The sequence below is a fragment of the Macaca mulatta genome, chromosome 11, assembly GCF_049350105.2.
Source record: "Macaca mulatta isolate MMU2019108-1 chromosome 11, T2T-MMU8v2.0, whole genome shotgun sequence".
NCBI classification, from domain to species: Eukaryota; Metazoa; Chordata; class Mammalia; order Primates; family Cercopithecidae; genus Macaca; species Macaca mulatta.
Genome location: NC_133416.1, coordinates 95755534 through 95776514, shown reverse-complemented (window position 1 = coordinate 95776514; position 20981 = coordinate 95755534). Strand labels below are relative to the sequence as shown.

Genomic DNA, 20981 nt, shown 5'->3' with positions numbered 1-20981 from the left:
TTTGAACCAATATTTGTATATAAATTATTCATGAAATGGAATTGGTCACCATACTCTTTACATTTTCTTTGCTTTTTAGACATATACTCAGATCCCACACTTTCTAAATACTAATCAAGTTGATTGTATTTTTGTATTTTTAAAATAATATAAATTATGCGTAAGAAAGGGCTGGATTTTCAAGCAGCTTGTGTTCAGAATACCTGCCACTTCTTGCTGCACTTTTCTGTGTGGAATGCCTTTAATTTACCTGGTTTATTCAAGATAAGATAGAATATTGCTGCTCAGTTGTTGTTTTCACACTTGCAACAGGTCTGCTTTGTCCTTGTCACTAGGGTTTACATAAAATGACTAGACCCTTTTGCTTTTCAAAGATGAGGATGAAGATTAAGAAGAGAAAAGAAATTATGGAAGCCTGGTGGAAAGTTTGAGAGGAAGAAAGTTAAGTGTAAAGAATGAGGGAGTTAACTCCAAAAATAAATGAAAAAAAAAATGCCGTTGTGTCTGGCAGCTCAGATGTCTTTTCAATTAGCAGCGATGGAATGGACACGGTGGCTCATGCCTATAATGCCAGCATTTTGGGAGGCCCAGACAGGCAGATCACTTGAGGCCAGGAGTTTGAGACCAGACTGGCCAACATGGCAAAACCCCTTCTCTGCTAAAAATACAAACATCAGCCAGGTGTAGTGGTGCATGCCTGTAATCCCAGAGGCTGACACATGGGAAGATTCCTTAAGCCCAGGAGGTGGAGGTTGCAGTGAGCCAAGATCGTGCTACTGCACTCCAGCCTAGGTGACAGAGTGAGACCTTGTCCCCCAAAAAGAATAAAAAAAACAGCAGTGATTCTAATATTTTATTTAGGGTGGCATGAAGAGGGTTGATATACTCAGAACAAGTGCCTAGAGGGTGTAGAGTGTGAACATATGTAGTGGAGCTGAGACAAGGAAGGCTCTGCTCTCAGGGGACCTGGGTTCTAGTATAGACTTAACATGTGATGGCTGTGTGACTTTAGTCAAGGCACTTGACCTCTTCAAGCCTCAGTTTCTTCATCTGTTAAATAGAGATAATATGTCAGAGGGATCTGAGGATAAATTGTAATAATGTAGCCTAAGCCCATAGTGAGCACAGTGCCTGACACATAGTAGATATTTAGTAAGTGTTAGACACGGTTACTATTTTATGATTATGTGAACTTAGGGAAGAGGAACCATACCAAGTGCCTCAGTTCAGAGCTGAGATGAGTGTCGGGTGGCATTACTGGAAGTAGGATGGTAGTAAGCACCATGAGATCAGTTACTGCCTTAACTCCCATCTGACTACTTATGCCCATGCCTAAATTCATTTATCAATAAATTGTTCTCAGATTCTAGAAACTATTGACAAGATCAAGCAGAATAATACAGAAAATGTTATGGTAAACTTGTGTGAGATGACCTAGTCTAGCAAACATGCACATGATCTTAGCTTTCTGTAAGGAAGATAAAGATTTAGAGACAAGATGAAGGAAAGAATAAGTCTACAAAGCAAGATAGACCCTTGAAGATGTAATGGTGCAAAACTACTTTTGAACATATGTTATCTTAATACCCAATGGGCTCAGTCAGTTGTTGGCTAAATTATTCATCTGGGAATTTTAATGGTGATAGAAGTGTGGGGCCAGCAAAGTTAGTACAATGTGTAGGAAGGAAGAGAACCTAGAACTCTGTAACTTACTAGGGTTATATGCCTCCAAAGTCAGTTGCCAATATAGCTCTCAGTAAAGAACATGGATTGAGTGTTTATAATGTGTTTGGCACATTCATCTATCTTAATTCTAAATGACCATTTGACATAGGTATCTTGATCTTTATTTTATCAATGAGAGGAACCAATGTACAGAGTTTAGATTTGTCCCAGATTCCCTTGTCCCAAATCTGTTGCTTATTCACTTATGCCAGAATGACTGATGTAAATAAGTCAGACGTTGTTTAAAGCCTTCAAAAGAACCTAGGCAAATATTTGAGACTTCTCAAATGTTCAGCCCAAGGCAAAAGAATTAAGTTACATCACAGACTGAGTCTTTCTAAATTATTTGTTGTAAAGCATTTGCATCTTGTAAGTAGCATTGTTCCTGAAGTTTCACTGGTCATTTTTTAGGTTCAACATAAAATAGTAGTTCTCAAATTTAGGCGCACATCGGAATCACCTGGAGGACTTGTTACGTAAGATTCTGTAGGTCTGGTATGGCCTGAGAATTTGCGTTTCTGACAGGTTCCCTGTTGCTGGCACTTCACTTTGAAGTCCACATTTTGAGAACCACTCACATAAAAAGCATATATTTTATGATTAATTCTGTGGAGGAACAAGTAGGAAAATAGTCCTGGAGGGGAATTCCAAGATCACAGGTGGAAGCTGAAATTCAGATCATGTTTCCAAAACTCAGTAGGTTATACCTAGCCAGCCATAACTGCATTTGGAGTCCAAAAAATTAGCATTATCACTTTTCTATTTTGAAGGGTGCCTTTCATTACAGAGGGAAATCAAGGATTAAAAATCAATATACATGTAAATATTGAAATTCATTGGTAACTTTAAAAAGCACAACAGTTTTGTATGCTTTTCTCCAAAGCACTACAAATATAATTAATAAGAATTTTCTTATGGAATTCTTTTTTTTTTTTTTTTTTGTCTCTGTAGGTGGCAAATCTTCCGAAAGACTATATGATAACCCTCAAATATGTCCCCGGGATGGATGTTTTGGTATGTAAACTACATTTCTGATTTTCAAGTTAGTAACTCATAGAAGAATTATGCAAAACTACTTTTGAACATATGTTATCTTAATACCCAGTGGGCTCAGTCAGTTGTTGGCTAAATTATTCATGTGGGATGAATAAAGAAGAAATGAGATAATTCATATTGAGATAGTACACTAGCTGCTATGTAGGAGCTTACTTATTGTCAGGATTTGAAGAATTTATCTTTGGAATTTGACTTGCAGGGGTTTCACCCCCCCACTTAAGCAACTGTTAAACTTCATCAGTGATCATTTCAGCACATATGTCCTAAACCTGTATAGTTGTTCTTCACTATCCTTAGGGGATTGGTTCCAGGACACCTTCCAACCCTCCATCCTCCCCACTCAGTCCACCGTCAGGATACCAAAATCCTAGGATGCTCAAGTCCTTCCTATGAAATGGCATAGTATTTGCATATAACCTATGCACATTCTTCTGTATACTTTGTTTTCACATTTTTATTTTTCACCATGGAAGGCACACTGGAACTCCCATGTGCTTTAAATGAGTTCTAAATTAATTCTAATACCTAATATAATGCATATATTGCATAAATAATTATTATATTCTGCTTTTAAAATTTGTTTTATGTTTTCTTGTTGTTTGAATATTTTCCATCTTCGGTTGGTTGAATCCATGGATACAGAGGGCCATCTGTACTTCCAAATTAAATATAATTATCTTCTATAGGCCTAGCCACAGATTTTCTCATTTTCCTTAAGCATCCCCCTAAAAAGGACTTGAGTGTAAGTTTATGTAAATTCTTTTTCATAGCTGACCTATCTCACTTGTTTAATTTGAAAATGTGAAATATTTTATCTCTGAATTTACTAGGAATGCAATAGATTCTTAGAACCTTACAACAAGTATATGTGTTTACTGTTATAAATACTACTCTAGTGCTGAAACCAGGAAATTTTAATGATTTTTCTTGTTACACAGTATTAGAATTCATACATTAAGAAATATTTCAAGCATAGAGAATACTGTAATATCTGTATACCCATCACAGAGCTTATCAGACTTTACCATTGTGCAATATTTGCTTCAAATATATTTTTTAATAATGAAACATTACAAATGTAACTAATGCCCTATGTATGCTCCTTCTCTATCTTCATTAATCCCCACTTTGTCTCTTAGTGGTAACACTTATTCTGAGCTGGACTTTTTCATTCCAACGTGTGCTTTCAGGGCTTATAATGTGGACAGCATTCGCTGGTGTTACATAGAGCAGGAGAAGCATTCTCTTATATGTTTACTGCAGTGTATGCACCCATACATAAGACATGGAACTTTTTGAATACTTAATAATTTTATGTTAATCTTCTATACTTTGAAGTTTGCTTATATCTTTCAACATGCTTTGACAAGTTGTTTTATGTTGACTCATTTCAACTACTGTACTGTTTGTTGAGTAAATTTGAAACCATTTGAGTTACTCTCCTCTCTACAGCTCTCATCTTTCCATAATCTACCAAACCTTATTATATATATCTACTTTGTGCAAGTTGTTTTAGGTTTTGACCAATTTTTGTGGATCAGTTCATCAAAGTTGTTACCAATTTAAGCATATCATTATGTGCCTGTGCTTAAAATGCGTTTCAAAGACTACAAGGCTGTCATTTCAAGAGAATGTCAAAGCTACATTTCTTTTTATTCATAAGCATTTTAGCGTGAACTACCTAAAGTTTTTTAGAACTCCTTAGAACATGTATCTTCATGCTGAACCATTTATCCTCAAGCCTAGGTCAATGTCTATCCTGTTGAGTTAGGGGGAGTTCTCTGGAAATAGAAATGGAAAATTATTAGCAGCCTGGAAGTTAATTAATTTTATTATTTGATTACTTAGTCGGCAAGTATTTAGTTAGGAAAAACTAACCAGGAGCCAGCACTTTACCAGACACTTTAAGAAACAAACACACATCAATTAGGCGATGATCTTATGTTCAAAAAGTTTAGTAATTGGGAAGGCAGGAAGGGGGTATTATGTGGCATTTTTATAAATCTTTTCCATTTGCGAAATGATTTCACATATTAATTTTCTTGGCTGATTAGAAAAACTCTGAGGAAGGTATGATTCCTATTTTACAAATGATATATTGAGCTTTACAGCTCAAAAGTATTTTGCCCAAGGTTATACAATTAGAAAGTGCCAAGAGTCTTAAAAAGAAACCCCTAGGTTAACCCTGGGTTACAGAAAGTGAGAATCTAAATAATTTCAATACTTAGGGAAAGTGTTTGAAGGGAAGCCTCTGGTAATAAAGACCCACCCCAGATCCTTCCTGACTGCAGCAGCATTTAGGATTGTGATTGCCAAGCACTCAAAGATAACCTGCTGCTCTTTGAAAAACAAATGTTAAACTGAAAACAACTAAATAGAATATTTTGTGCTGGTATAATCGTAGAATGTGCTAAATCATAGATTTCAATGTCGGCTAGTGATAGCAAGAGCCAAGCTTGTGAAAATAAAGCTGATTCACTGCCACATATTTTGTGCTTGTTTCTGTAATTGAGAAAAGTCTGCTATTATTTGATTCTGGCATGCTGTCCTGGCACAACTGGAGAAACACTGTTCTTCTTGGCCACCACTGTGGGCAAGAAAAACAAGGCCATGCTTAGTGCATTGGGCAGAACCAGGGGTCTCACCCTTTGTTTTACCTTCATTTTGAAATGTTCGTTTCTGCCAAGACCAGAGGAGTTTCCCAGTGGGGAGGCCTCTGATTATTTGCGAGTGGTCAGAGTCCCAGCTGCCTTATCTTTTGTCTTTAAACAATAGAGGGTGGAGTGGGAATGGGTGCCAGAAAGATTCTCTCGGGCCAAAGCAATAAAATTCTGCCAATGGGCACTGGGCAGAAGAAAGCTCTAGAATAGAATATACTTTTATTTTTATTTTTATTTTGCTTTTGTTAAAAAAAAAAATCAGCTAAATTCTCCTGGAAAAGGGAGTTCACTTTTCCAAGGTCCTTCTTAGAAAATTACCTAGCAGATTCTCTCTCACAAATAGCAGGGTGTGATCAGCCACTTAGTGTTTAACTCTAACGGTAATCACCAATGCTATTTTAAACTCTTTGAAACTATTATATTGCTGGACTGTTAAAATTTCCTTTAACTTCCTAACCTTCAAGAATACATAGATATTTCTGGTCTTTTACATTTACTAGTAATGTTATCATAAAAACATTACTTTCTCAGTCTATTACATACGAACTTCAGAATTGTATATGTTTATGGGGTGCACATGATATTTTGATACAAGCATAGAGTGTGTAATGATCAAATCAGAGTAACTGGAATATTCATCAGCTCAACTTTATCATTTCTTTGTGTTAGGAACATTCCAATTCCACTCTTTTAGTTATTTTGAAACAGACATTTTTATTAACTGTATCACCTATTTTGCTACCGAATGCTATATCTTATTCCTTCTTCAATTTTTACTTAAAGTATATATTCATCAGTTTTCTTTTAGTTTTTTATTTGCAAATAATTTTAAATTTACAAAAAGTTGCAAGAATATTTAAAGAACACCCCTGTGTCCTTTAATTCAGATTTACCAATTTCACCTATTTTTAACATTCTGCCTCATTTGCTGTATCAGTTGCTTTCTTTCTGTGTATACATGTGTGTTTTATTATGTTTCTGAGCTTCTTGAATAAGTTGTATACTGATGTATACATGGCCATTTACTCGTAAATACTTCAGTGTGTATTTCCTATGTCAGGGATGTTTTCTTACCTAAACACAGTACCTTTGCTACTTCAATAAATTTTACAATAATTATAGTACTTAAATCTAGGTCTCTATTTCAATTTAGCCTTTTTTTTTTTTTTTTTCATTTCTTTTCCTTCAGTATAAGATCCTATCTAGGATCGTAATTTTCATTTTGATACCATGTAAATAATGACTTCCAAAGATGCCTTGTTTGGGGAATAAATTACCTGACGTGGCAAAAAGGACTTTGCAGATATAATTAAATTAAGGATTTATAGCTGGAAAAGTTATTTTGGATTATCTGGGTGGTCCCACTCTGATTTACATGAGTCCTTATAAAAGGGAGGCAAGCGTTTCAGAGCCAGAGAGGGAGATTTGAAAATATTACACTGCTGGCTTCAAAGATGGAAGAGGGTTTCACAAGTCAAGGAATGCACGTTGCCTCTGGAAGCTGGAAAAGGCAAAGAAAATGATTTTTCCTTTAGAGCATCCAAAAGAACCACAGCCCTAATGAACACCTTGATATTAACCTATTCAGACCTATTTTAAACTTCTGACCTCCAGAACTGTAAAATAACAAATTTGTGCTGCTTTAAGCCACCAAGTTTGTAGTACTTTGTTATAGCAGCAATGAGAAGCTACTACATCCTGTCTCTCTAGTTTCCGTTAAGAGTTCCTCAGGCTTTCTTTGTCTTTATGGCACTGATATTTTTGAATGAGACAGTCCTCCCCTTTAAGAAAAGTGTTTCTCTTTGCAACATTTGATTGATGTTTCTTAATGCTTCTGTGGCGCTTATGCAATTCAAGTGACAATGCTACATAAGTGATGATTTGTGCTCAGGTTACCACATCCAGAGGCACACAAAGTCCATCTTCTCCTCATGGTGCTGTTTGTTGTGATCATCTGGTTAAGGTGTTCAACTATTTATGTATATTTACTCATTCACAATTTTGGAGAGACACTTTAAGGCCATGTAAGCAATCCTTCTCCTTATCAAAGTTTCTCCCACAGATTTAGCATCTACTGATTATACTTACCTGAACCAATCTTTGCTGTCATTGTCAGTTTTTCATTCAGAGTTTTTAAAGGCACAGCTAAATGTGGAAGAGATTGGCAGTATGTGATGCTACTCTAACAGTAAGCCTTCCAGCCTTCTTCCCTCTTCAGTACCCTTCCTCAGGTGTGCACAATTTCACTTCTTGGCTACTCTCATCTTCTTTTACCTGGCCCTGTTACTTACCTCTGGGCTCTTTCCATTTTCTTTGATACCTCAGGATTTATTATTTGATGTTTTGGTTCTTCCTGAATAGACAGAGTGATTTAAAAAGAAATACATCCAATCATTTCATTCCTCCTTCTTTATATTCATTGAGTGGCTTTTTGTTGCTCTTAGGAAACAGGAAAAGGAGCTACTTCAACAAGGCCTCCAAGACTGTAGTGATCTAGCTGGGCGAGGTGGCTCATGCCTGTAATCCCAGAATTTTGGGAGGTCAAGACAGGCAGATCATGAGGTCAGGAGATCGAGACCATCCTGGCTATATTAGCTGGGAGCGGTGGTGGGCACCTGTAGTCCCAGCTACTCAGGAGACTGAGGCGGGAGAATGGCATGAACCCGGGAGGCAGAGCTTGCAGTGAGCCGAGATCGGGCCACTGCACTCCTGCCTGGGCGACAGAGCAAGACTCCATCTAAAAAAAAAAAAAAAAAAAAAGACTATACTGATCTGGCACCTTACCTTTCCATATCCCTTTTCTTCCTTATCATTACCGGTTCCTTGCTGCCACATATCTTCTTGCCTGGCTTTCTCTGTACCTGGAATCCTCATTGGTTCTTTTGTCTAGATAACACCTGATTCTTTTAGATATCAGTTTTGATTTTTGATGAAACCAAATTGTTCTATTGGAAACTATTCATAACACTCCTCAGAGTAGCAGTTTTGGATGTATTTGTGGGATGATTTAATGGATAATCTTCCACCAACCTGTAAACTTCACGAAAGTAGGAACTATATTCTTTTTGCTCTGCATTAGATTCTCAGTGCCTCATGGATGCTCATAGGCATTTAATGAATATTTGCTGAAAGAAAGTGAAGAAAGGAAAGAAGGAGAAAAGTTCCCCAGTATATAATCATTTATAATTTTCTTGAGGCACAGATTTGAACTGAGTATAGTTCACAAGGTTATGATGATGTGGTGAGTGCCTATAACTCATCACACAGTTTCTGTACTGCAACATTATCTTCTTTTAGATGAGTGTGCATTTTTGAAAGATTTTAGGTGTAAGAATTGTATTATGCAATTTTGGGGAATCACAGCTTCTTTAAGCCTTCTGTTCTACTGCTTTAATTGGTCATTTTTGTATTCAAGAACCTGCTTATTGTTCCCATTTACTAAAGGCTAAGAGCCAAATTCCTGAACCTGATGTTCATGACTCTTCGTAATCCTGCCCTACCCTAACCAGCTAGTCTGAATACCCATTATTCCCCAACACAAACTTCCAACCTCAGCCACATGCACTACGGCCTCCTAAAATCACTGTGCCTGTTCTCAGGATGCCCTTTCTTCTCCCATCGACTTACCCAAATTCTGCCCACAGAATTAGGCAGTATCTTGGGGCTTAAACCATCTTAGTGGTCATCTGCCCCAAGGTCAGTTTAAGATTTCTCTTTCACACAAGGTCATTTTCTGCTCTTTCAGACCACACTTTCTCTCCCCTGTATCATTTGATCAGGTGAAATTGGCATCACATCTACTCTGTGCTGAGTGTTTTGCTTGATGCTGGGGCTTGGTGGTCAGCAACACTAACATTGCACCTGCTACGTGGACCCTGTCTTATAGTTTATTATCTTGTGACTTCTATGGAATTTGTCCAGAAGCTATTCATCTTGGGTACATGATCATATATTGCTTACATAGAGCTTAATATTTTAAGTGTTATATAATTGTCTCAAAGTATTATTGTGAGAAATAATCAAAATACAAAAAAAATGTGTTGTGGTGTGCATATAATAATTGTCAGATACCATCATTATTATTTTGTTGTTGTGTTCTCTTTTTACTATATTTTGACTATCTATGGAGCAAGGTTGAACTCTTTTACTCCTGTGTATCTCCTCACCATTCTTTAGACAATCCAATGCATATAGTCACTCCTCAAAAAATAGTTATGAATAAACATTTAACTCTGGCAAAAATGCTAGTTTTCCAAATCTTGAAGGAGCCCATCTTATTAGTTTAGACTCCTGTGGTTTTCACTAATAGTAAAAGTCCCATTATAAGGACAGTAAAGAATAGCATGTCACCTAAGGGCATGGATGCAACAGGCCTCATGAAAAGACTGGAACCAGGATTGGGAACTATGAGTTTTTCCTTCTCTTTCTCTGAACCTCTATGTCTCTGCCTCATTCTTTTTGTGCAGATTTTTTTCTCCTTTGTTCCAATCACTTGGTAGAATGTAACTGCCCAAGAGCTGCCAGATTTACATATTCCAATTTCAGCCCTCCTCAGAGACTAATTATCAGTTTCTAATGATCAATACCAATTTTGGGGAGGAACTTTCTGATTGGTCCATCCAAGACAGGTGTCTACCATCATCCCATCAACTGTGGCTACAGGGAAAGTTCACTGTTTGTAAGCATGGATTCTGAGGCTCCACTACTATGATGTGGCATTCTCCCTATGAAAATAGACGTCAGCCAAATAGACACTTGTACTCAACTATTTATCTACCTCGATCTTCCATGTAATAAGAAAATATTTATTTAAAAGGAATAAGCATAAAATGTTAATTGAATGAATAAAATATGACATTAAATGCTATTTTAAGTAGTTCTTTTGTATATTCTACTACAGTACAGGGGGCCGTCTTCCTAATAAGTGATTATATTAAGATGCTGTTCAGATTATCTAGGCCATTATTGTCTGATAGAAATACAATGGAAGCCACATTCATAATCTTAATTGTCTGGTAGCCACACTAAAAAAATAAATAAATAAAAATGAGCAGCTGAAATTAAGTATAATGAAATGTATTTGGCCCCATGTATCCGAAATATTGTCATTTCACTTTAAAATCAATATAAAAATTATTAATGGAATGTTTTCTATTTTTCATATTATTCAAAATCCACAGTGTGTTTTACACTGGCAACATATTATAGTTCATACACTAAATTTTCATTAGAAATAGTTATTCCATATTTAGATTTTTTTAAATAAAATTTACCATCCATTGAAGAGATAGTCACATTTCTGTTTTCTCCAAACATACTTAAAAGTTTTCCAGCCTCTAAATATTTAGGGTGATATTATTGACTTTTCAATTTAAAGAAATTATAGTTAAGTAAAAGGAAAATTTTAGCTCTGCAGTCACATTCGATGCATTTTGAGTGAGAGGAGATGTAGATGGATAGTGGGATTCCCATATTGGCCAGCACCAATTAGACAGGCCCCTTTGTTTTACAGATGGAGAAACTGAAGTCCTGAATAGGTTAAATGACTTTCCTGAAATCACAAAGTGAATTGACAGAGTTGGGACTAAAAACTGGGCCTCTGGTTCCTCGTTGCTGCCCTCAATCCCCAAACCCCTGTGCTGTTCCTTCACTTTTCTATTTTAAGTCTGGCCTAGGGGCCATTTATAGGTCTACCCTGGGAAATAACACGTATTTAGAGTGCTTTGGTTGATTTCCATCTTAATCAGATTGAGGTTTCTACGTCACTTTAATTCAAACAGGATGCCTAAAGTGAACACTGAAGACCCAAATTAATTGTTTAGGGAGAGGACTAAAATAAATCATTACAAAACCCAGCTTATCCAAAGAGAAGTTAAGATTTCAGAGACTACACTGGCAACATGAACATGCAATATTTATTTTGCAAAGTGCTTTTATAGGAAAGTTTTAAATTTGCCTGCCCATGGAATGTTTGAGAGTAGAATGTCAGCTTTCTAGCCACAAGGATAAAAACCAAAAGAACAGTAAATAAAGTCTACAAATGGCAATTGTCAGGATTCCTCAGAGAAATTTACCTTCATTGGTATGACTCTGGATTAATTGAAATGAAACAGAAAGAACCATTTCTATTCCCAAGAGATTTCTTAATTGAGCCTAAGAATCATTGTGTCTGGTCCAGACGTGAGACCACATGAGTCATATGACTTCAGCAGAAAAAAAAACGTCAGTTGTATGTGCTTTCACTATTCTCATGGCTACTAGAACAAAATGAGTGATCGAGAGTCCTGGTTTCTCATGTTTCTGTGTAAATTTGTTATGTAACCTGGAACGAGACACTTCACTACTCTAGGCCTTGATTTTCCCACTTATGCAGTTGGTGAGACTGGTCCTCAATATTCCTTCTAGGTCTGAAATTCTGGTGATTCTGATGACATGGCTCTAAATTTTGATTACTCATCCCAGAGGTAGATGCCGAAAGCACAAACAGAAAGGCATGCTTTGTGCCCTAGGCATGCTTATGTCTAATTCCAGCAAGACTGAAGTTTGACAGAAATTAAAGAAAGTAAAACAAAAACAAATTGGGCAGTAATGCCGGTAATTAGATTAATCAGATTAGAAGGCTGGGTGAATACTCCTTGTAAATATTCTTAGAAACATCGTGGTTTATGAGCCAGGCTTTTCTCTCTGAGAATCCCTAATTGGTATTTCACCAACTCCTGTGAAAAGAACGCTCTCTGTGGGTAGATACTAGCTTTAGGCCCTATAAGAAAGCACATAGATACCTCTCTGTGAACAGCTACCAAATGGAAAGTAGTGTAAAGTGCATCAATGAAGAAGTGTTATAGTATGTTTTGTCTACTTTCAGCTTCTTATTCCATAAATCTTACTGTGACTGTTCTTAAAGACTGTCTTTGGGCTGGGCGCGGTGGCTCACACCTGTAATCCCAATACTTTGGGAGGCCAAGGTGAGTGGATCACCTGGGGTCAGGACTTCAAGATCAGCCTAGCCAACATGGTGAAATCCCATCTCTACTAAAAATACCAAAAGTTAGCTGGGTGTGATGGCGGGTACCTGTAATCCCAACTACTCAGGAGGCTGAGGCAGGAGAATAGCTTGAACCCAGGTGCTGGAGGTTGCAGTGAGCTGAAATCACGCCATTGCACTCCAGTCTGGGCGACAAGAGCAAGACTATGTCTCAGAAAAAAGCAAAACAAAACAAAAAATAACAACAACAACAACAAACAGACTGTCTATGCATCTAATTACAATGCGGAATAATGTGTCAAATTATTTCACCTAATAAACCAGCACAGCTTCCTGAATGAGGCAGGAGATGGAGAGGAGCAAGCATGCCAGAATTAGCAAGTCCCCAGGGTGATTTTAAAACACATGGTTTATTTCAGCCAGTTTCTCAGATTTACTGGTTCTAGAACTACAGAGATTCTGTGTCACATATTTTGTGGAATTAATATATTACCTTTTAAAAATTTATGCTTAGTTTTAGAATGTGCATGCATTTCTGTTGTTGGTCTTTGGAAACAGTCATATTTCTTGTTATGTTTAGAATACTTTTAATTTTATTCATTTTAAATGATACATTTTATTTAATCATTTAGTGAGATCATTGATTTGGTGTTCATGGTACTTTAAAATTTCTAAAGAAGTTCACAGTTTTTAACTGAATTGTCAGTGGTAGTGACATGCTAGCAGCTCAAGCATATTGATTCATCATTGAGTCAGTTTGGATTCTAGAGTCATACATGTTATAAGTACATGGGGATAGAAAGCACATGTTTTTAGTAGTCCTAGCTAGAGCTGCTATATTAAACCAAGAAAACATAAGACAGAAGCTATCAAGAAAGGAGGTAAGAAATTGAGAGCATGGAGTCAAGAAAAAAGTTTTTACACTCAAAGCAGAATCTATATATTTCTTCATTTGGAAACTACACATACAGATGAATAAAGCATCAAATTACTGTACATGCACTTCAAGAATTTAAAAACTATTATTTGTGTCACCTTTGACATCCTGTATGACCGCCAATTTTCTTAATCCTTTATATTTTCCAGTGAAAGAGAGAACATTATATCCTACTTTCTTCTAATGAATATCATTGAGTAAATATTTATATAAAAATATTTAAGTTTAAAATGTCTCTGAAAAATAAGAAACAGTGATAATGTTGTTTATTAAGGCAAAGGAAAAAGTACATTTGTAAATTTGACAACCTTTAATCATTTCTTTCATAATCATAATCTTGGAGGAATTGAAAAACAGAAAGACCTGCTATCACCTCACAAATGAAATACTTAGTTCAGTGTGTTTTATTCTCCTTGCAAATCATTGATGATATTTAATTAAAAATTACAAAACTGCTAGACATTCCAGTCAAAACTAGTTCCCTTTCTTACAAGCAGGCAGATTAAAACTGACATTTAATATTATTTGTTTACCTTCATTTTATCTTTGATAAACTCAAGAATCTTAAAAAGCCAATATATACCTGGTTAAACAAATAACTGAAAAATAGAACTTTGAATTATGATTTAGCCTTTTCCAAAGAAATAATAGCACAAGCAAAAATAAAAAAATGAATGAAATGTTATTGCCAGGGTTTTAGAAATACACGATTTTTCAACTGCGTAGGCACGTAGTTTTTATCAACTATCAACAAATTGTTCATGACTTTAGACGGGCAAACATTAGAGTAGGATTAGATTGTGGAATTTCCATGGTTTAACTCTAAGAAAGCCCAGGATTGGGGTTGGAAATTTTACTGGAAAGAGTTGATTGTTTACACTGTTGATTTAGGTATGTGAAAATGGGAGGAGGTAGGGTAATAGCTAAATAGGAACTTAGAATATAAAATGTAAACATAGAGTTCAGTTGAAAATAGTGATCAACAGAAGTGGCAGTAAGTACCCCAGAATTCCCCAGCTTAAAAATAAGAAACAAATCAACAAAATCTTCTCTACTTTAACCACACACACACAAAAAAAGGCAAAATGAACAAAGTACCCATTCATATAAGACAACTACCACAGAAACTAAAGGAATGTCTTAATTCAAAACAAGGGAATTTCATTTTGGTTCTTACTTGCCAGAGATCCTAGGCAAGCATATTCATAAAGTGAGGAAATAGAGTCCTAAGAGATTAATACCTGGAATTTCATTGTTAGAAAAATTTGCACAATTTCAGCAGAATGAATTGGTGAAAGCGACTCTATCACATAAATACTATTCAAATAGCATTTATACTGTATGCTGTGCTCCGTATCCTAGGAAATCTGTTCATTGTTGATAGGGCTGACTGTCTATAAGGAATTATCACTCTCTAAAAGGAGAGAAACTTGCAGAGCAATTCAGCATCCAAGGAAAGACTGACAGCTTTGAAAGAGACCTGATAATGATGCAAGTAGGAACTTGCATGTGCTTGAAATAAGCATTGATTTAACAAAACAAAGACTCTATTCTACATATACTTTGGAAACACATATTCTTTGAGAACTTGGTTTTGACGAGTTGAAATGGCCACTCGAACTAAATTCCCATGTTGAGCTTTGTTTACCCTTCTTATCTGAAGCCAGAGCCAACAATCCTAAAAGTTTTGAATGACATTTAATGGTTCCAGGAATTGGGGCTTACCTATCTGCAGATAAACCTGTTTCCTTTTTGGCTGTATTATATTAAGTAAAACTGTTCTGTTAAATGAATATGAAGTGGTCCCTTCTATACTTTAGAATAAATAAATGACTTGAGCCAGCTGCAGTGACTCACGCCTATAATCCCAGCACTTTGGAATGCTGAAGAGGGAGGATTGCTTGAGGCCAAGAGTTCAAGAGCAGCCTGGGCGACAAAGCAAGACCCCCATTTATATGGAAAAATTTAAAAATTAGCAGATTTGGTAGCATGCGTCTTGTAGTGCCAGCTACTTGGGAGGCTGAAGTGGGAAGATCACTTGGGCCCAGGAATTCAACGTTGCAGTGAAACATGAACCATGATTGCACCCCCACACTACAGCCCAGGACTCAGAGAGAGAGCCTGTCTCTGTAAAAAATTAAAGTATAAATAAATAAATGAAAGACTTGCCTTTTCCCACAGAGATATTCTACTAGTAAATAGAGAAATAAAGCTTAGTAGTGTGATTTATTTTGCATGACATCAATTACTCTGAGTACAATATTTTTGTTACAAGTTCTATTAAATTATTTATGCTTTTAATGAGCCAATTCAATGTTAGCTATTCCTAATAATAATCTTATTTTTGTCACTGCAGCATTTCAGCAGAGTTCAAAATACATCAGAGTTTCCACTTAAAAGATATTTATAAAAGAAAAGATAACACGTTAAAATCATATAAAGTATGCAATTTACAACCTCCTCCTCCTGTTACAAGAGTCCCTCCTCCTATTACAATAGTCCCTCCTCCTCCTGTCACACTAGTCCCTTCTCTTCCTGTTACAATAGCCTCTCTCCTCCTTTTACAACATTTTAAGTAATGTATATTAATTTTAAAAATCTGGCCAGGCACAGTGGTTCATGCCTGTAATCCCAGCACGTTGGGAGCCTGAGACGGGCGGATCATTTGAGGGCAGGAGTTTGAGACAGCCTGGCCAACATGTTGAAAGCTCGTCTCTACTAAAAATAAAAAAGTAGCCAGGCATGGTGGCGGGCACCTGTCATCCGAGCTACTCGAGAGGCTGAGGAAGGAGAATCACTTGCGTGACTAAAATGATAGCTTTGAAGAGTACTCCGAGTTTTATGGCACTTATTAAAATAGCTGCTTTGTCTCCTTTTTCATATCCTGCAGCCAAGTCATTGTTGGATAAGCGAGATGGTAGTACAATTGTCAGACAGCTTGACTGATCTTCTGGACAAGTTTTCAAATATTTCTGAAGGCTTGAGTAATTATTCCATCATAGACAAACTTGTCAATATAGTGGATGACCTTGTGGAGTGCGTGAAAGAAAACTCATCTAAGGTAACTTTGTGTTCATTGGGATTATTTTTCATTACTCTTCTTTAAAAACCCATGCTTCTTGGTGCTATTGGGGAGAATGAGGCACCTTTATGATATTTTGATTGTAGAAACTTCAAATTTAAAAATCTTGTTCAGATGAGCAAAGAAAACAAGTATTTGCAGTTATAGTGCAATACTGAAGTGTGCATTCAGACTTAAATATTGTCATCTAATATAAAAATAAAACTTATTTACATTACAATGCAAAATCAGTCCTGCCTTTATCTTCATTTTTCATAAGTGAAGTCCTCAAAATCTTCCTGTTAAGTTACAAGTGTTCATTTAAATAGAAAATTGTCTGTAATAGACACATATCCCTGTCCTTTTATCCATAATGTAATCACCCCATAGGTCACAACAAAGAAATACATTTTGGCTCCCCAGAGTCACTGGATAACTGATCATCCCCAACTTCAGGATATGGGCACGACACATGGAATAGGCAGTGTACTCCAGAAAATGAGAGTGGGATATTGGAGTTTAAATTCTGGCTCTGTCACTAATGAGTTCTGTGAGCATAACTTCTTTGTACCTCACTTTCTTTATATTTAAAATGGGGACAATGCCAGAATTCATCTAACAGGGTTGACATTAGGTGATTTGTCATGAGTACTTTAACACCATACCCAGCAAAATAAATATTAATAAAATTTTACATTTTTTCATCACACTGTATCTATAGCAGAATCACGCTTAGCAGACCTGATTTGGTATACAGTTCAAATGGCCAAAGATTAGCTTAGGAGACTTCTATAAGTTTAAATTCAAAGTTTTAAACAGGATTCTGTACCTTAATACCTAAATTCTTTTTCCTGTGTCCCATCTAAATTCCAGCTACTCTGTAAGACCCAATTTCAATCCTATTTGTGCTCTCCAATCTTATAATTCTTACCATACTAATAATCCAATCACTACCTTTAATCTTTCTATTGTTTTGTTTTCTAATTTCCAAAGTCAGAATGTAGTGTTAACCACTCTTTCATATTACCACTGCATATAGTGTGCTGACAGCATTCAAAAGAAGTTGAGGTCACAAAAAGAATATATCACACAAGGTGTCACAAAGGAAATAACATATGCATTAGAGCCTTAAAGATAAGTTAGGTAAATGAGTTAAGTCAATGGTGATGTTGGGAGGAACACTGCAAACAACAAAGAATGTGCATTTACTAATCATGACACTTTGGTGGGAACCCAGGAGATTACCGATGATATTTCCGCAGTTGTTTTGGAGATTGAGTTAATCTATATAACGCACTTAGAATAGTCCATAGTAAGTGACAGATAGTTGTTTATTTTGGTTACCTACTTTTCTTTATAATCCATTATGTATCCCTACAATATAGCTTTGATTTGCTTTGGGGAATTTTATATTAATTTTATATCAATTAATCATACTATTTTTATTATTTTGGGACTTGCTTCTTTCACTCAGCTTTAGGTTTAGAAGATGTATCCACTCTAAAGCATATAGCTGTAGTTAACCTTCTCCTGAACTGAACTCCACTAATTCAATGTATCACTAGGTATTAAGCCACTCTCTTTTGATTGACATAGTGATACAGATATTGCTGCAAAAAACCTTTTTATATGTCTGATGGTATGTATGTGCAATAGTTTCACTAGGGTATTTACCTGAGAATGGAATTTCTGAGTCACAGGAGGGGCACATGTCTAACTTTACTGGATAATATCAAATGTACCGATTTACATTATCTCAGCAGTACATAATAGTTCCCTTGCCAATATTTAGTATCATCTGACTTTCTAATTTTTGGATATTAGAGCATGCATTTTGGAGAGGTCTTTTTTTTTCTAAAGACTAGAATTTCTTGTAATGGAGAGGTCTTTTAAAAATAAACCCTGATGTTTTTAATAAGCATCTCTAAAGAAAAATATCCCCAGTTTGTTTTCAAGGTTATTATTATTATTATTATTTGCCATGACATTGTGTTCACTGCTCCAGATTCAACTTGTGAGCCCACTGGGATCACTACCCCACATTACCAATTTGAATTACATACATTGAAACAGCCATCTAAAAGTGCTAGTTGTAAGAGTCCAAATACTTTAATCTTTGAGGGACATATTTATAGTCCATTATCTTGACCTCAGTTAAGTCTAAAGACTATTTGAAAAATGTAATCCTATTTTTTTTTGTTCTAGGATCTAAAAAAATCATTCAAGAGCCCAGAACCCAGGCTCTTTACTCCTGAAGAATTCTTTAGAATTTTTAATAGATCCATTGATGCCTTCAAGGACTTTGCGGTGGCATCTGAAACTAGTGATTGTGTGGTTTCTTCGACATTAAGTCCTGAGAAAGGTAAGACATGTAAGCATTTCCAGTTCAAATGTAAACAACAAACTTAAATCTTCCCTATAGAGTAAGAATCTACCTCTGTGTTTAGCTGTAGCAAGACAATGTGCATGTATGTCCAATAAAAAAGCAAGTATCAATAGCACAGAAGAAACTAATGATTGTAGATTTCTTGGTTTCCAAGCCAAAGCAGTATTCATCAATTTCAAATCAGTGAGCTGTTTGTGAGTAAACAGTATATGAGATGGCCACTCATACCTTTTCTCATCTAATATTTGCCAGTAGTTACAATTATATTATTCTGTACCTGCAGTCAACTTAATGTTCCTTCTCAAATTTTTTTCTTAAGGATCTAATTCTGAAGTCACAAATTCTGATCCTCCCCAGTTACTCTGTATTGAGACTCTCTTTTCCCTTCACTGGGTCTCTGTAATACAAACCTGGATTCATGGCTTTCTTTTTTAATAAGAAATTACCATCAATGTGTCATTATTTGTATTTATTAACATATTTATTCAATAAGTATTTGTTCTACAAGGTGACAATGGTGAATTTCTTAGTAAAATAGAATAGCAGGACCCAGTATGAAATAAATAAGAGCTGAATACTCTAGATTTGGGAAGCAGACCTGGCAAGTAATCTGGTATTACACTTCACCTTTCAGGGACTCTATAAGTCATACAAATCACCATATAACACTGACACATTATTGCTTTCTATTTAGATTCCAGAGTCAGTGTCACAAAACCATTTATGTTACCCCCTGTTGCAGCCAGCTCCCTTAGGAATGACAGCAGTAGCAGTAATAGTAAGTACATATATCTGATTTAATGCATGCATGGCTCCAATTAGCACCTATAGGAGTATTGCATGGGCTTTCAAGGAAACTTCTACACTTATTACTATTGATACTGTTCTGTTACTGTTATTCCTTTTATGGTCTTCCTGAGACTTAAGTTTGTAGAATTAAATTTCCCTAGAGCTGGAGATAATGTTTAGAGAATTCGGCCAATAAATTTTCTGCTAAGGTTATTTTAAATAAGACATAAAATTAATTTTAGAAATATGATTTATGCTTTTTGTTGAATCATTAAAATATATTCTGTGTGGAATGTGCCTGACAAAACCAGAAGTTTAAAATTGAGTGTATAAATGCTGGTTGTATAGAATTCCAAAGATATTTTCAGTTTTGTGTATATCAGTATTTACTATTGTGCATTTTGAAATTTGATGATCCTGTTATTTTACTACAGAATTATATGTTTGACGAGAATAGACTTATTCTTCTGAAATGTCTGTCCTCTTTGGCCAAGAACCCAGTTTTCTTTTAAAATCCAGGCAAAGGTCATTATAAAGGTTATTGTATTTACTAAATACTCTCTGGCCTCATGGAAAGTGCGGGAAGAAAAAAAATCATCTTGTGATCTAAGCTAAAAAGGTCATCCCTTAAGACTTACAAATGGGGCACTGTCATTTGTTCAGGGACTTAGAAGACCTGTCTATGAAACTAAGTAGCAATTTATTACTAATTCGTAATAGCTTGTTACAATGCAAAATTAAAAAAAAAAAAAAAACCTGTAAATTGCAGTTTACTTATTTTGGAATTCGTTGCCACCAAAACCTGACCTGAAGTGATTTTTGGCTATTTATAGTATTTATTTATCTTTCCAAAAGTGAATATATATTTTACTAATGAAATATTAATGTATTTGATTACAGGATGCTACCCAGGATTCACTGGGGACAGTATATGTTATACATTATTTGCAGGACAGAATCTTCTAAAACCTAAAATTCTAAATTATGTATCAGTTCTGAAAGTGTCAAAAAGGGACTACGGCCCTCTTTGTGTGTTAGTCAATTAAGGGCTTTCTTACTAACTATGGATTTTATTAAATTTTCAAAGAAGCAACTCTGTCTTCTTAAATTCTCTGCTTATATTTCATTGATTTCCAATCTTTATTATTTCCTTCCATTTGCTTTGTGTTTCATTTACTCCGCTTTTTCTAGCCTTTCAAAGTAGAAAAATTAGATCATTGATTTTAAACTATTTTTGCTAATTACAAGCACTTAAATGTATAAATTTTCTTATATACACTGCTTTAGCTGCACCTCACACATTTTTATGTTGTGATTTTATTATTTTTCTAAATATTTGTTAATTGTGATTTCTTCTTTGATTCACAGATAATATAAAAGTG

General features: G+C 35.6%; 1 protein-coding gene across 4 annotated transcripts in view; it reads left to right on the top strand.

The window, feature by feature from the left end:
* KITLG (KIT ligand) overlaps nucleotides 1-20981 on the top strand; it is an 87672-nt gene that overhangs the window by 46665 nt on the left and 20026 nt on the right. For 3 of the 4 annotated variants that reach the window (XM_077953220.1, XM_015152436.3, XM_077953221.1), the window contains 4 exons: nucleotides 2677-2739; nucleotides 16254-16424; nucleotides 18630-18786; nucleotides 19505-19588. In XM_077953220.1, the coding sequence (XP_077809346.1) occupies nucleotides 2677-2739; nucleotides 16254-16424; nucleotides 18630-18786; nucleotides 19505-19588 (475 nt within the window). The remainder of the gene's footprint in view (nucleotides 1-2676; nucleotides 2740-16253; nucleotides 16425-18629; nucleotides 18787-19504; nucleotides 19589-20981) is intronic. The other variant, XM_015152437.3, reaches the window with a different exon arrangement.